The sequence below is a fragment of the Miscanthus floridulus genome, chromosome 1, assembly GCF_019320115.1.
Source record: "Miscanthus floridulus cultivar M001 chromosome 1, ASM1932011v1, whole genome shotgun sequence".
Lineage (NCBI taxonomy): Eukaryota > Viridiplantae > Streptophyta > Magnoliopsida > Poales > Poaceae > Miscanthus > Miscanthus floridulus.
In genome coordinates this window covers 14,594,170-14,609,138 of record NC_089580.1, presented here as the reverse complement: position 1 = coordinate 14,609,138, position 14,969 = coordinate 14,594,170, and the positions used below count along the sequence as shown (strand labels likewise).

The following is a 14,969-nucleotide window of genomic DNA, read 5'->3' as shown; positions in this document are numbered from 1 at the left end:
AAATATTGTTCTATCTGACAACACTGTGTAGATGAACAGTGTTTTCGTGAGTGGGCTGGCCAGCCAGCCGAACACTCGCATCTCTTCTTGAAACCCATTTGCAGAAATGATTCGCTTTTGGATCCTGTTTATGGAGAATATACCGAATATGTATTAAACCCTTTGCCTGTAGCGCTACTCAAATGTCAAATGGGTCTTGTATTTTGGCCCCGTTCGCTTCGCTGGAAAAACAAGCCGAAACGATGTTCCGGGTGATTGGTTGCGAGAGAATAACACTGTTCCAACTGAAAAAACAAGCTAAAAAGTACAGATTATAAGAGAAACGGATTGGGCCTTTGAGTGTTGTTGTTGAAGATAGTCTTTTATCATCCCGTCCCTTCAATTCACCCAACCAAACAAAAAGATTAGGATGAGCATGTCCTCTTAACCAAAACTTTTATTAAGGTAATACTGTCTGATTTCTAAAATCAGAGGCAGGATGATCCATCTCACTTCGTCTAACATGAGAAGCTATTTTTACTAATAAAGAACAAATGGAGGAAAAAATAAAGAGTATCATCAATATTTCATATTTTGTAAAAATCTAACATGAGCAACTATTTTAGTAAATGTTCTTTTAGAGTAGTTACTTAGAGCCAAAGAAAATTATTCCACCAAAGAGCTAAAGCTAGAGCAGTTTAGCTAAGGTCGGAGCTCTACCAAATACACCATAAAGCAGTCCATACCGTTATGATCGGCAATATAAAATTTAAAAGAAATTATCTTTCCATCTTATCCTATCACGATAGCTCTCGATGGAGAGAGGCATGGGTCGACAGTCACCATAGACCATGCGCGAGGATTTGATGTCATCCGGGTCCAAGGATAGGCCTTTCTCGCTCTACGCACCACTGAGCATGTCTGACTCATCGAAGCAAAGGGAGCGTGAACGCATCTAGGCCCTAATATGGAGTAAATAGGGGTTTGGTGATTGATAGAGCATAAATATGTGTGACTAACATATATCTTTCAGGGGCTAATTGCATTTGAGTTAATCATGTTATTGAGAATGGCCACAAATGACTTGGCTTCAAGATTTGGTGTTTATCATGTATGGCGTAAGGATTACGAAAATACTAGATGTTAATCACATTCGTTAATTAGTGTGTAATAAGTTTTTATTGTACTTTGAACATACTATTAAGGGGGTCCAAGGAATTTAGCTTCAAACGGTCAAAGCAATAGTATGGAGATGCATGAAGTGACTAAACTCGGGGTCGAATTGATAGCTACAAGTGGCTAACTCTCACTCGATCTCCTGGTGCTGAACGAGATGAATCGCAGCTCTGGCTCGACAAGTGACACACTCACCAAGGACCTGATTACAATACACCTCGTGACGCACTGTCATGACTCGAGGGTGAATGGGAGAGAACGCGTGCCGAGATCAGCATCGTGATCGTCGTCTCTGCCGCAAAGATCAACAAGCAATGAGTGGTTGAGACGGAGAAGGAGGTGGCAGAGATGAGGCTCCTCCAACACGTGCACTGTTGTTGTAAAAAAAACTCATGTCCTTTTTCTCTCTTCTCCAAATGAGACAGAGGTAAAAAAAACTGTTTTTTCCTCCAGCTCCGGCTCCTCACCGTAACACGAAACAAGCACGGCCAACAGGCCCATGGTTTCAGACAACACTCTTATACAACCAACTAATACAAGTAAATTGTTGCTTTTGTGATTTGTAATTTATCTTTGTATTGTAACATATCAATTTTTTTGTCATTGTATAACTATAGAAATAATTGCAAATTATTAACTGTCTTTGTGTCAACACAGATAAGATTTTATCAGATTTGTAGTTTTGTCGGATAGGTTTTTTATTGCGAAACCAAAAATTACATATTATACGTACATAAATGGCAACGAACTAAAGTTACAATTTTAATAAAAAAATATATGCAATAACTGTCGCATGCAAGTTAGCTAAAATTCAGACATTTGAATTTTAGCAAGTTCCTTTTTTTGTTGGTTAGTGGGCCCTACCTCTATAGTCCATCTGATCTTTACATATTGTGACAATTTTTTACAACTATAAAGACTGTTTTTTTAAAACCACTTATGTAGACCACTTTGCAATATATATTTCTCATGCACTGAAAGTGTGAGACTGAAGATCAATCTCGGCCGAACTCATGTGCTTGAACTAATATCCATATCCAATTCTACCATGAATACATACTATTCCATTTGCTGCCATACCAATATTTAGAGAGGAGATCACTTCAGGGTTTAGTGCTTTATTTATGGCAAGACGGATCAATTTCATTCAAAAACGCCACAAAAAGATCCAATTCAAACATGCAATTTATATTAGTATATCACAATATTCACAGCAACAATACAACAGGCATTACAATCTGTGTTCAGAAGAACAAGTTAGTTTTAAACGCACACAAACACAACGGTGGAAGCACACTTCAAAGTCACGGACAGAGCACCCTTATTCTCTTGATCTTGGGCAACGTTGATGGCACTTCTTCTTTCTTTTGCAGGTGCAGCTCCGGTGCGTTCATCTTGGTGGCGAACCATGGGTGCTTGAGTGCGGCAGCTGCCGTGAGCCGCTTGTCGGAGTTGCAAGTGAGCAGGCCGCTGAGTACCTGGAATCCTTGCACGGACAGCTTTTTCTTGGGGAACTCCTCGCGCAGTAGGTTGCGCCGCTTCATGTTCAGCTTCGGAATCAACTTGGTGGCGAACGGCGCGGACGAGAACCATGGCCACGTCGTTTCATCTGGCACGCCCAGGACGTTGAAGATCACGTCGAGCTGGTCTGCTTCATTGGAAGCCATGAACAGAGGGGATCCGTCGATGAGCTCCGCCATCACGCAGCCGAGCGACCAGGTGTCGACGAGGGCGTCGTAGTCGGGCTTCCCCAGCAGCACCTCGGGCGCCATGTACCACAGCGATCCGGCGGTCTCGTACGGCGGAGGCTCGGCCATGTACATGGCGAGCCCAAAGTCGCAGATCTTGACGGTGGTGCGGTCATCGGCGACGAGGACGTTGTCGGGCTTGATGTCCCGGTGGACGACGTGGGCGTCGTGCATCTTCTTGGCTCCCGTGAGCAGCTGCCACATGACGGCGCGCACCGTCGCCTCCGGCAGCGGCGGCATCCCATCGCAGCGGCGCTGGTGGAGTAGGTCGTGGAGGCTCGCGCCGACGCACTCCATGACCAGGCAGAGGTCCATGGTGGCCGGTCTGCGGGCGAGGCCGTGGAAGCCGACGACGAACGGGTTGTCGCGGCCGCTCGCCTCCAGCAGCGACGCCTCCCGCAGCAGCGCCACCTGGCTGCCGTCGGCCGCGGCGAGGCGCTTGATGGCGACGGTCCGGCCGGTGCCGCGGTGGCGCGCCTTGTGGACCGAGCCGAAGGCGCCCGTGCCGATGCGGCCGGTCTCCTCGTAGTCGTCGGTGCTGCCCATGGCGATCCGCGTCCTCTTGCGGGTCGGTCGCGCCGCGCCGGCGGCGGGGGCTGATGCTGCCTGTACGCAGGCCGCCATTGGGGCGAGTGGAGGAGATGGATGATTCGACGGGCTGCTTGCTGGAGGCGGAGGCAGGGGGACGATGATCGTTGGAGGTGGGGGAGAGGCGGCGACTATATACTGCGGGTGCGGAGTGAGTGCGACGACGACGAGCAATGCTCGACTTCGACTTCGACTTCGACTCGGTTCCCGCATCCGCATGGTCGATCTCTCCTCTCGTCTCCGACAAAGGATGGGAGCGAGCAACCGCCTGACGCGTGCCGCGGACGCGTTCTGCGACGATCCTGCATGCGACTCCGACAGCGAGCCTCCCGACTCCGAAAGCTTTTGGGCGATGGCCTGCGTTGCGCGCGCGGCACACAGTGCCAAGTTCCGATCGGGTTTTGGTTGGTCTGATGGATTTCATCGTTGTTGGGCTCCGTCGTCGTCAAGTGTTTGGGCTATGGGCTGTGGGCCGTGGGCCGTGGGAGACGTAAATCACGGCTGCTTGTCCGGCCTGCAAGGAAGCAACGGAGCGACAAGGTTGGGCCTCAGAGTCCCACTGTTGCTGAAATGCTGACATTGGCCGTGGCCCCGTTGGCTCAACAAAATTAACAGGACCGACCGATTTATGTGCTCCTTATGAAATCTAAGAACAAAACTATTGTTTTCGTGCTCTTATTACAGTCTTACTTACTTAAACGAATTACGAAATCTAGAACATAATCTACTTCAGCACAACCTCCTAAGGGGAATAAGTCCTGGAACCGATCCGGCCAGAAACGCCACTGTATTTTATACAGCTAAGCATCAGCAGGATACGTTTCGCCAGGAATGAAAGAAGCAAACTTAGGCTGATTTCTGTTAAAACGGCTGAGCCTGTTTTATCAGCCAAGATCCAAATTGAAGTTGTATTTTGACACGGTTTCAAGTGTTTTCGACCCCTATCGTGACAAATCGCAACCACAAAATGATTTTGGTCAACGTGGTTATGATGTGGGTGGTAGGAGAGGGTGAAGACACCGTCCAACAGTAACGAAAATCACTGGAAGTCGACAATTGTTTACTATTGGCAGTATTTAACTTCACATCTGTAATTATAATAACAAAAATACAACCTTTTAGTAGCTTCCCAACATACAAACAAGAATAGTAACACGAGGAACTCAATGCTGATCGGTAAAAACTCGTCAAAATCACAAACTAGTCAACGACTGACAAGTAGTATGAAATTATGCAGCATCAAAATCATCTGAAGGCTACGATTTCTTCCTTCAAACGTGTGATGAAGCCACCTACGCTCATTGTGGCCAGGTCAGCATTGTCTCTTACCCTAACGCAGATCTGCAGTACACAAGGGATCCACGTCAAACAGCAAGGAAATCAAATCTATTTTGCGTGCATCAATATCTGAGGGTGATAGTGGTACACAAGCACACGGCATGTGTAGAAGAAAAATAATGGCACGAGGTAAAGAGGACTTACATTTCCAGTCTCGGCCTCTTGTGCACCTACGACAAGAATGTAGTTGAATTGGGCTAGTTGGGCTTCCCGTACCTGCAAGATTTATTGAGAGGTCACAGTTGGCTCCTTCTTTTTTAATTGGAAATTTTGTATGAGGACACGCAAACAAATATAAGAACAAGAAATAACAAATATAAGACAAGAAATTAAAAGAAACGGTGCCAAAGCCTAAAAGAGCTTGGTAACTGGAAAGTACCTTCTTTTGTATTGTCCTGTCACTAGCGTCAATATCAACGTGAAAACCAGCTTCATGTAGAGTGGCAAGAACCTGGCATCAGAAACAAAAAGATCATCAGCACCATTATTAAATGAGCAAGGTCCAATTTTGTCTAAAGCGGTAAAAGGGAACACATATAACATGAACCCATAAGGATAGTATGGCAAGCTATCAAAGGTAGGAAGGTTACATTAAAGGATACGTGTGGACTCATCAACCGACTCAAACTAAATAGATATTTGTTGTTTGAATTTGAGACAAAAACTAGGCAATTTCACACTGCTGACCGCAAAGAATCATCTAAAATACCACACAACTGGTGAGGACCACAAAGTGGAATATAACTCAACACAAGTTTTTTTTAATGTCAGACACAACAGAGAACTATGAAGTCAAGTCAGTTTTTACCATTTACCTGTCTCGCATATTCCACTGAACCAGAAGATACTGAGCAAACAATGGCCTGGCGAGGGCTTAGCCATAAGGGCCATTTACCATTGTAATGCTCCAAAAGAATGGCAAACATCCTTTCAACAGAACCTAGGATTGCCCTGTGTATCATCACAGGTCTTTCAATTTTGGCTTCATCCTCAGCAGAATAAGCCAGCTTGAACCGAATGGGCAGCTGAAAATCCAGCTGTAACAGATAATAATATAAGGTTAGATAAAAATGATAAATGATTATTTTAATTATTTAATGACAGAATAACATTCAAGGGAACCTGTAAGGTTGCACACTGAAATTTCCTCTTAAGGGCGTCAAACACACCAATATCAATTTTTGGGCCGTAGAAAGCACCATCCCCTTCATTAATCTGCTTGAAGGCATCTATATAAGTCCTCTCAATACAAGGCAATGTCATGGGAAAATAATGTTGCAAAATGTGCATGCACTTCCTCTGTGATTTTAGTCAGAGCCAGTGCAGGTACTAACAATGACATGATAATTGAGTGAAAGCCCTTTTAACTGCACCAAAAATATTGAATATTGTGTACAAATACAAATCTAGTCTAGCTCTAGTATAGCATAATAAAGGCATGGAAACATCAAAGGGAAAAAGGGCTATCATAGTCTTTGTGAAGGTACCTTCCACGGCTTCCCAAACTCATTCAAAGCTTCTGTTAATTGTTGCTCTGCTTTGTTCCAAGTTTCAATTTCACCTAAATACTTCTCTGGTCTCTGGAATAATGACACCATGATCAGGTTAGAGTATTAACTAAGAAACATCAAACTATTACAAGGTTATCAATATCCTTTGAAGCTCAGAGAATTCATTAAATCTTAGCATTTTGCCCCAAAGATATGAAAATGGGAAGTAGCAAGGATAAAACAATGGAAGTAACAATGTAACATACAAATTTTCATTAGTCGTTGAAAAATTGGTTTTTTAGATCACCATAAGACAATATATCAAATCCAATCAAGCTGTCTGGAATTAAAGACTCAGGGAAACATGTGGAAACATCAAATGCGAAGAGAGATTGCAAGATCTTGTCATGAGCTTTACCAACTCGAAGTTCAAAAAAAGCAAGAATGTATACTACATTATCTCAATATATTTCAGTGAGATAATAACAAGCAACTAGCAACCAAGAACAAATATTAGTGTTACTGCCCAGATTTTAAAATAATTCTGAAAAATATGTATGTGATAACATGCCCATAGCTACATAAATATCACATATTCAGTGGTGATCTTGTTATTCGAATTCATCAGAGGTTAGCACATAAGTATAGTAAGAATATATTAACGCTGATTGTTAAGCAGTTCATCCTGCATATTAAAGCTGCAATTTACAGCTCCCAGATTGTCATCATTTCATGCCAAATGTTAAGCATATATTCTGGTTCCTATCAAGCAGAAATGCTATCAGTATAAAAGATAAAAAGAACAGAAGAATACCGTAGACAACTCCAACTCATATTTGAAGCCAAATATCTCGTAAACATAATTGATGAATTCCAAAACAGCCTTAACTTCATCCTTGATCTGCAACAAAAACAAACTTTTAACAAATGTAGGAGTATATCTACTGTCAGAGAAAAGGAAGAAACAGTAAACACACTATACAACTTGCTAATGCAAATTAGAATGTATGCAGGGTGCTGGTGTTAAGCACTCATGTAAAAGTAATTATCATAACACCATACACTTTATGTAGATTATACAGTATAGTGATTACTAATAGAAGTACAAAACGATCCATTCCATTCTAGAGGATAGTAAAAAAGCACGGTTTACACAAATAAAACCTACTTGGTCTTCTCTGCAGAAGATATGAGCATCGTCCTGCCATAGACAATAAAACATTGAAAAATTAGTATGGAGAGAACAAATTATCATTAAATATAACTGGACTGAAACAAACAACTCACAGAATAGATGTCTTACCTGCTGGAATCTTCTAACACGTGTCAAACCTGTAAGAGCGCCACTAAGCTCATTTCTATGAAGCACTCCAAAATCAGCCATGCGAAGAGGCAACTCTGTAGCAAAAGGTAAGCCAGCTATTACACATAAGGTTTGTCAAATCAACAAATGCACAGTAATGGTAGAAAATTAAGGGTCCCCTTGAAAATGAAGATACTACAGAAGGATGACTGGAGCAGCATTGGTTAAGCTTAAATTGTTCATTTGGTTCCATTTGGAGTTAGTATCAGTGACAAAGCACTGACATATGGGCTCCTATGGATCCAATCAAGATTTGATCCAAGTTTGATTGGGGATAAGTATAAGAGGAGCTGGTTTGATTGCATACTGTTGTTAGCACTTATCTTGTCTTGTCTATACAAGAGGTATGCAATGCAATCTGAAGGCAAGCCGTGAAAATTGTCTCCAATACCGAAAGTCCAAAAAAACAGCAGAAGTCTCCCCTATAATGTTCTATCTTGTGCAACAAAGTTCATGGTGTTTATAGTCGAACACAGACACACAGCAGTCGTGTTTGTTACATGCACATAGCACATCTTACCCAAGGACCGCTTTAAGCCATGAGGGATATGGGACTAGGGCCATGGCCCTAGGCGTGGCCCACAAATTGGCTTTCCCATTGAAAACTTATGGCCAAATCCATGTGGCCCTAGGCATGACCTAGTGAACCTCCCAGCCCAGCAAGACTGCCACCTTGTGTTTGTCCTACCTGAAGCCTCTCCTCTTGTTGTTTGACCTCTCCGCTCACTCTTTCCTACATTGGTGCAAGCAGCGCTCACATGCAGGCGGCTGCCCCCCTCCCTACTCCACAATGTGAACCCTAAGCACAATCATTGGCATGGCTAAATTGGGCGGCAGCATGGCCAAATCAGCCAAATGGGGATGACTGGCAAGCGACGGCACTGCCAAATCAATTAACAAGCAAGCCAAAGAGATGCAGGGAAGCAGCTAGCAGAGGCTGGATGCAGGAATGGGAGCATAACTAGACGCCTGTGCGCAGAGCGCTATGCTTGTGCCGTTGTGTACATGGACAACCGCCGGCCAACGTTGGAGAGCATGGCAGCAGCCAGCACTCCAGCAGGTAATAGAATTCCCCATTCCCAAATATCTATTGAAGTCCCCGTTCCTGTGGTCATGCCGGTTGTGAGCACAGTAGTTAGGGCTAGCTCCAGCTGTGAAGAAGGAGATCAGCCTCACAATATAAGGTTTTACCTTCTAGATAAGGGGCAGACCCAGTGCCGGAGGCTCCCACATGAGTGGGGTCTGGGGAAGGGAAAAACCGAGGCAAGCCTTCCCCCCGCAAAATCTGCGGAGAGGCTGCTTCGAACCCGTGACTTTGTACAAATCTTTATGATGTCAGTCTATTGTTTAGTTCTAGTCATGACTTCATGCCCAATTGATCACTGGTCAGCAGTAGTTTGCTGAAGCATATGTTTCATTTTAGTCTCAGTCAAATTTGTTGAGAAAAAAAAGACATCTCTCATTCGCATTTGTTTACAAGCTTCTTAAAATGGTGCTGTGTTACTACCATTTGCAGTTACAAGTGTTGAGAGAATATTTTCAGAGCGCATTTTTTAGAACAAGCTAAGAAATAGTATAGGAAATCAATATTTGAATGATTCTTGGTTATATATATCTATCAAAAAGAAGTTCATTCTATTTCTATAAGTTAGTGATAGTAAAGCCACAATCTCTTGTTTACGAAAGACCCCTCATCCAATTATGTTTACGAAAGACCCCTCATCCAATTAACTTGTAGTATCCATTTTAAGTTTGCAAGGTTATGAACCATTATCTTGTATAGATTAAAGAACTATTTAGTTCTTTTATGAATGTTTTTCATTAATGGCAAAATATTTGGCTCGTATGTGTTTTGTACACCAAAAGTGAAGTCGTTGACTATAGGTTAGTGGGCCTGGTATGAGTTGCTTAGGCGCTTAGATAGTGGCCCTAGGCATGGAGATTTATCAGTTTGCAACTGCTTTAAGCTATTCTTGTGCAAGCAGAAAGGTTCACTTAAAACAAAGCAATTTACAATACAATGATTAGGAAGAAACTCACCTCTGTATGACCGAACCCTATTAGCAAACATTAGACAGTGGCCTGGACAATTCATTGGCTTAAGTCCAAATTCCTGTTTCTCAATCTGCAGAAGAATTGATCCAACAAGCAGTCTATCTATGACACATGTAATGTACAATAAACTGACATAGATTCTGCTGCATAATCTATGAATGCACATACCTCAAAAACAAACATGTTCTCCTTGTAGTTTGCAGCGTGTCCAGAAGTTTCCCAGAGTTGCATATTGTACATATTTGGGCTCAACACCTATAAGATAGGCATAAGGAACAAAAACAGTGGAATTGAACAGCGATGTCTATAATCTAAGTAAATAACAAACTAATATATACCTCTTGGTATCCTCTAGCTCTGTACTGTTGCCGCATGAAGTCCATCAGTTTGTTATATATCCTAGCACCATGTGGAAGGAAGAAGCAGCTCCCAGGACTGCACAATTGTAAATACAATCAGCAATTCACCATTAATCAGAGATGTCACAATGAGATATGAAAGCAAGAAAAGAAAGAAACATAAACGAGTTCTATGTACCTAAGTTCATGGAAAAAGAAGAGTTCCTGTGCTTTCCCTAGCATCCTATGATCACGTTTCTTAGCTTCCTCTAGAAAATGTTTATATTCCTGCAAAGTGTCATGTAATAAACATAGACGCAAAAGATGAGAAACAAAAGAAAATGCAAACATATCATTCAGGGACGGTCGGACAGATTACGATAACACAGATCTGAAAGGCATGGCCTGTCTTGATATTCATAATTACTACAGTTACCTGAACTTATCAGTGCCTCAGAGACACGCTCAATTAAAGTTTCACACGATTACCATGCAGTGTGTTGTGCAAATTATCCCTAACCCCATAATCCATGTTAACCAACAGGTTCCGAAAAACACAAGGAGATCTTAGACACGGTTTCAAGGTATTCATTCAGAGAAAAGTGTATCATCATGTATGAAACTTTCTGCCAAGTCAGATGCAGCACATGAATCATGATTCATGAACAAATAATTTATGCTAGTATCTAAAGTGCAAATATAACTGACATGTTCAGCAGGGTTATATATTACTCCCTCCATTCCAAATTATAAGTCGCTTTGACTTTTTTGGTTCATCCATTTTGCTATGTATCTAGATATATTATTTATCTAGATGCATAGTAAAATGGATGTACCAAAAAAATCAAAGCGACTTATAATTTGGAACAGAGGGAGTAGTAAACAGATTACAATTGTCCATGTCATCAGTGATAGCATCATAAGCAGAAATTCAATTCTATACCGTGAGACGTCGAGAATCAGGGAAAGAAATTCCATATACTCTCTGCAGGCTTTCGCGGTCTACTTTTCCTCTCCAATATGATGATGAAGCCTGAATATTTACATGTGTGTATACATATGAAATAGCCAGTTCCACTAAAAAGAGAACCAGAAGAATAGTGCACAATCAAAGAATCATTACCTTCAGACAAGCGAAAGCTTTGACGAAGGAAGTATTTGGGATGTGTGGCCCACGGCATAGGTCAACTAAAGGACCACACCTGTATACTGTAATGGTCTTGTCCTCGGGCAACTCATTAATGATTTCAACCTGAACATATAATTCATTTTTTTTGTAAGAATGGACGGAAGTCATATATATTTAACATAAGCAGCAAAATAATATAGAGGAATGAAACAAACAAGACAGGAGCAAGGAAGGTTGCCTTGAATTCATTTTCAGCAAACATTTCAAGAGCTTCTGCCCTGCTGACCTCGATGCGTTCAAATGGTTGCTTTTCCTGCACCAAGTGAGATTTAACCATCTAAGAACACAATGTTTCTAGCTAGAGTGCTTCACTGATGCCACAAAAACAATGCAAGACATGGATACATTATTAGCAATTTCAAAATTCTGAATCACAGCATGTACTTTGTGACCCACATACAATGCATTGAAATAAGCCGTCCAGGTAGATAGTGCCCACAAAACAAGTTTAACATAAGCTTAAATGAAATGAGTTAAAATTCAAAGCATACCGCAACAGCCTTTTTAGCTTGGCTTTCAATGATACCAAAGTGCTCCTCGTTCAATGTTTGATCTTTGTAGTAAGCATCATAGTAGAAACCCTTAGCATGTCAAGTGGAAACATTTCAGAAAGCAGTTCACCAACAGATAAGATGGTTACATTAAATTCATTAAGCTTTAAGCTGGTGATCTTCGGATCATTTTCATACCTCCCCTCTTGTGGTGCAAGGCCCAATACACAGCTTGCAGCCATATGCTCTCTCAATAGACTGCAAATTTACATGAAAAAATGAATTTTCACATACAAATACTAGAAGTCATTGAATAACAAAATAGAAAAGGTATGACAACGTTTAAATAAAAAAAAACATGCTCGAAGACTTGAACAAGCGAAATGCCAACTCACTTCTCCAAGAATATGAGCACTTGAGTGCCAGAAGGTGTCACGACCTTCATTGGTATCAAACTTGAACATTTGCAATTTACAGTCACCTTCGAGAGGCCTCCCCATATCCCAGAGTGTTTCGTCCACTTGAGCTATCAAACAACTAGATGCGAATCCACTTGATATCTCCTTAGCGATATCCATTGGGGTTGTTATCCATTTCTTCCCTTCCTTGATAGCACCATCAGGCAGAGTTACCCTGAAGGATATGGCCCCCAAACAATGGTTCCGAGTGAGAATCAGCATTATCAAGCAAGTAAACAACAGTTGGTACAGCAAAAACTACGAACAGTCAGCAGTTCAATTTCATGATGTCATATGAATTTCATACAGTGTGGATTATGATTCCACCTGCATGACTCTAATTCGAAAATAACCCCACAAGCGGATCAGCACTCACTTGATAACTTCGCCGCCGATATTCAGCCGCTCCACGGCCTGCCTTGCCTGGGTCTCCTCGAACAAGCGAATCCTCTTCTGTGTGACCGCTTCTAGGTAGGAGTCGTCGCGAGCAACCAGGACCGAATCCGCGGCGGGGGCCTTGGCCTTCCCCTTCCCCTTCCCCTTCCCCTCCTTACCAGCAGAGGAGCCCTCACCCATCGCGTCGGCGGCGAAGTGGTGGAGGAAGAGGCGGGCAGGGTGGAGATACGGTTTAGCGAGGACGCGGGTGGTGGGGTGCCGGACGAGCGAGAGGCCTCGCCGGAGGCACTCTAGCATTAAGCGTAGGCGGCGGCGTCGCGGGATAGGCACTCTAGGGTTTTGTTTTTATTTTGACGGGTTCATTAGACCAAACCATGCCCGTTTGGATCCTTTCCTATTAGAAAAAATAAATAAAACTGCTTTATTTATGGACAAGCTATTTGACTTAAAATTTATTGAACTTTCCAAAATTTAGATATTCATGTCTTAAATTCATAAGGATGAGAGATTCCATTAATTCCTATGCTTTATTTCTATTTGCAACTTATACCATGCCCTTCGCTCGCTCATCTACGACAACACTGCAGCACGCAAGTATCTCTTCCATACAAGTACGTTACACATCTTGAAAGTAAAAAAAAAAAAGTATGTTACGCATCTAGCCATGTTAACTTGATGGATATGTGCTTAAATTGTGATTATTGGAATAGATAAGGATCCAAATTCAGACAATAGGTAAATATTAAGTCTAAAATAGAGTTGTTTTGAGACTCTAAAAATAACCCTAAAAAAACATTACCGAAGGTACTCTATTTTACATTTTCTATTTTTTAAGGTTCCACGTCACTTTATTCTTCTTAGTGCCTTTAAATCATCATGCATTGTTTTTGTGGAACTTTACTTTAGCAAGAGATTTATTTTTGAGTAAAATGCATGAGCGTTCCTTATACTTGTAATGGTGTGTCACTTAGATTCACGAGCTTTGCCCTATTCGTTTGGCTGATAAGACATGACTGAAAGTAATGTTGGCTGATTTATTGTGAGAGAGAAAATACTGTCCATTGGCTGAAAAGTACGACTTATAAGCCAAGCAAATAGGACCATATTTGTGAACCCCTAAACGTTAAACGGGGTCAGGGGACCAACGAAAACATCCACACGGAGATAAATAAAGGGTTATTTGGATCTAGGCCATTACAATTATCAAGTTTTGAGATACGCCATTGTAATTCGCATATTCTAAGATCTGTCATTGTAATTCGATTTCTCTCTCAACTATGCCATTTTCTACACTAGCCACGTACAAGGGCCACTGTCAGACGCGTATACCTACTGGAACGCGTATAGGAACACGTATGGACATGGTATAGCCCAGTGGGCGCAAGGCGGAGCGAAGGCAGAACGACAGTGCTCGCTGCGGCGGCCAGCGCGCGAGGGAGGAGCCCATCAGCGTGCGCCTGCTCAATCTCGTCGTTGCTGCCTCCCTCCCTGCCATCCTGCATCTCACTTGCTCAATCTCGCTGCCGCTGTCTCCCTCCCTCACGTCCAGATCGTAGCCGAGGTGTGTTGCATCTTCACGGTGAAGACGGTGGCATCCTTATCTCCCACGTCTGACGCGCGGGTCGTGCTGCACGCCAAGCACGACGTACACGAGTAAGTCCCCGATGGCCTCGTGGACGAGGGAGTCGGCGACGAGGCCGTAGCGCACGACGCTGCCCATAGCGTTGGTGTCCAGCGGCTCCACGGCGCCGCCCATCTCTGCAGACAGATCAATGGATGAGCCATCGACCCACCGTCGATGTTGATGTGCTCTGCTCTGGTGCACGTAGGCAAAGAGAGAATCCAGGCCAAAGAACGGATTTTTCTTTTTGTACGGTGGTGTACCTTACCTGTAATCTAGGAGAACCAAGTAGAGGTGGGCGCGGCGGAGAGCGCGATGACGGTGATCTGCTCGGGCGCCCAGCCCGTGACGCGGTGCAACACATGCGGGTCCGTGTCCGGCAGGTCCACCGCGTGGCCCATGTCCCTGACTGCCACCGTCGACGGCAGGCTCCATCTCATGCGTCTGGGCGCGACGTGTCCTCGACCTCCACGTGCGCCGTGACCGCGACGATGAAGAGGGAGGACACGTCGGAGAAGACTGTCGCGGAGGTCAACGCCACGGCCGTGGCCGCGTCGACGACGGCAGTGGTGATGGCTGCCGCGTCCGCGGCGAGGTCGTCGGGTGGGGCGGGCGTGGTCTTGGCGGCGCGGGCTGGCTGCTCCCAGCACAGCGCGGCGCGAACCTCGGCTTGGAGCATGACGACCGTGACCAAGACGTTGCGTCGTGCGCGTCCGATGGGCCTATACATTGTCCATAC

General features: G+C 43.6%; 2 protein-coding genes across 2 annotated transcripts; both read right to left on the bottom strand.

The window, feature by feature from the left end:
• Positions 1 to 2,459: 2,459 nt before the first annotated feature.
• LOC136452349 (putative cyclin-dependent kinase F-2) lies at positions 2,460 to 3,527 on the bottom strand. Its single transcript, XM_066452970.1, has one exon. The coding sequence runs from the start codon at positions 3,525 to 3,527 to the stop codon at positions 2,460 to 2,462; it is 1,068 nt and encodes a 355-aa protein (XP_066309067.1).
• A 1,020-nt stretch (positions 3,528 to 4,547) lies between these two features.
• Positions 4,548 to 12,980, bottom strand: LOC136473677 (threonine--tRNA ligase, mitochondrial 1-like). Its single transcript, XM_066471329.1, has 20 exons — positions 12,590 to 12,980; positions 12,151 to 12,388; positions 11,954 to 12,013; positions 11,756 to 11,845; positions 11,443 to 11,517; positions 11,199 to 11,327; positions 11,019 to 11,108; positions 10,275 to 10,363; positions 10,076 to 10,172; positions 9,906 to 9,992; positions 9,723 to 9,807; positions 7,623 to 7,717; positions 7,488 to 7,520; positions 7,134 to 7,220; positions 6,317 to 6,409; positions 5,952 to 6,044; positions 5,645 to 5,866; positions 5,209 to 5,280; positions 4,974 to 5,045; positions 4,548 to 4,832 (listed from the first exon to the last, which is right to left on the bottom strand). Exons 1-20 carry the CDS (start codon positions 12,904 to 12,906, stop codon positions 4,737 to 4,739), a joined length of 2,220 nt encoding a protein of 739 aa, XP_066327426.1. The 5' UTR covers positions 12,907 to 12,980; the 3' UTR covers positions 4,548 to 4,736.
• Between the last annotated feature and the right edge of the window lie 1,989 nt (positions 12,981 to 14,969).

Excerpts from the sequence above, each read along its gene's own strand:
- LOC136452349 (XM_066452970.1), bottom strand. The coding sequence starts at position 3,527 with ATGGCGGCCTGCGTACAGGCAGCATCAGCCCCCGCCGCCGGCGCGGCG.
- LOC136473677 (XM_066471329.1), bottom strand. The coding sequence starts at position 12,906 with ATGCTAGAGTGCCTCCGGCGAGGCCTCTCGCTCGTCCGGCACCCCACC. Across the intron at positions 12,014-12,150 it reads GTGCTCATATTCTTGGAGAA|TCTATTGAGAGAGCATATGG; the intron begins GTGAGTTGGCAT and ends GTAAATTTGCAG. Across the intron at positions 11,846-11,953 it reads CTTGCACCACAAGAGGGGAG|GGTTTCTACTATGATGCTTA; the intron begins GTATGAAAATGA and ends TGACATGCTAAG.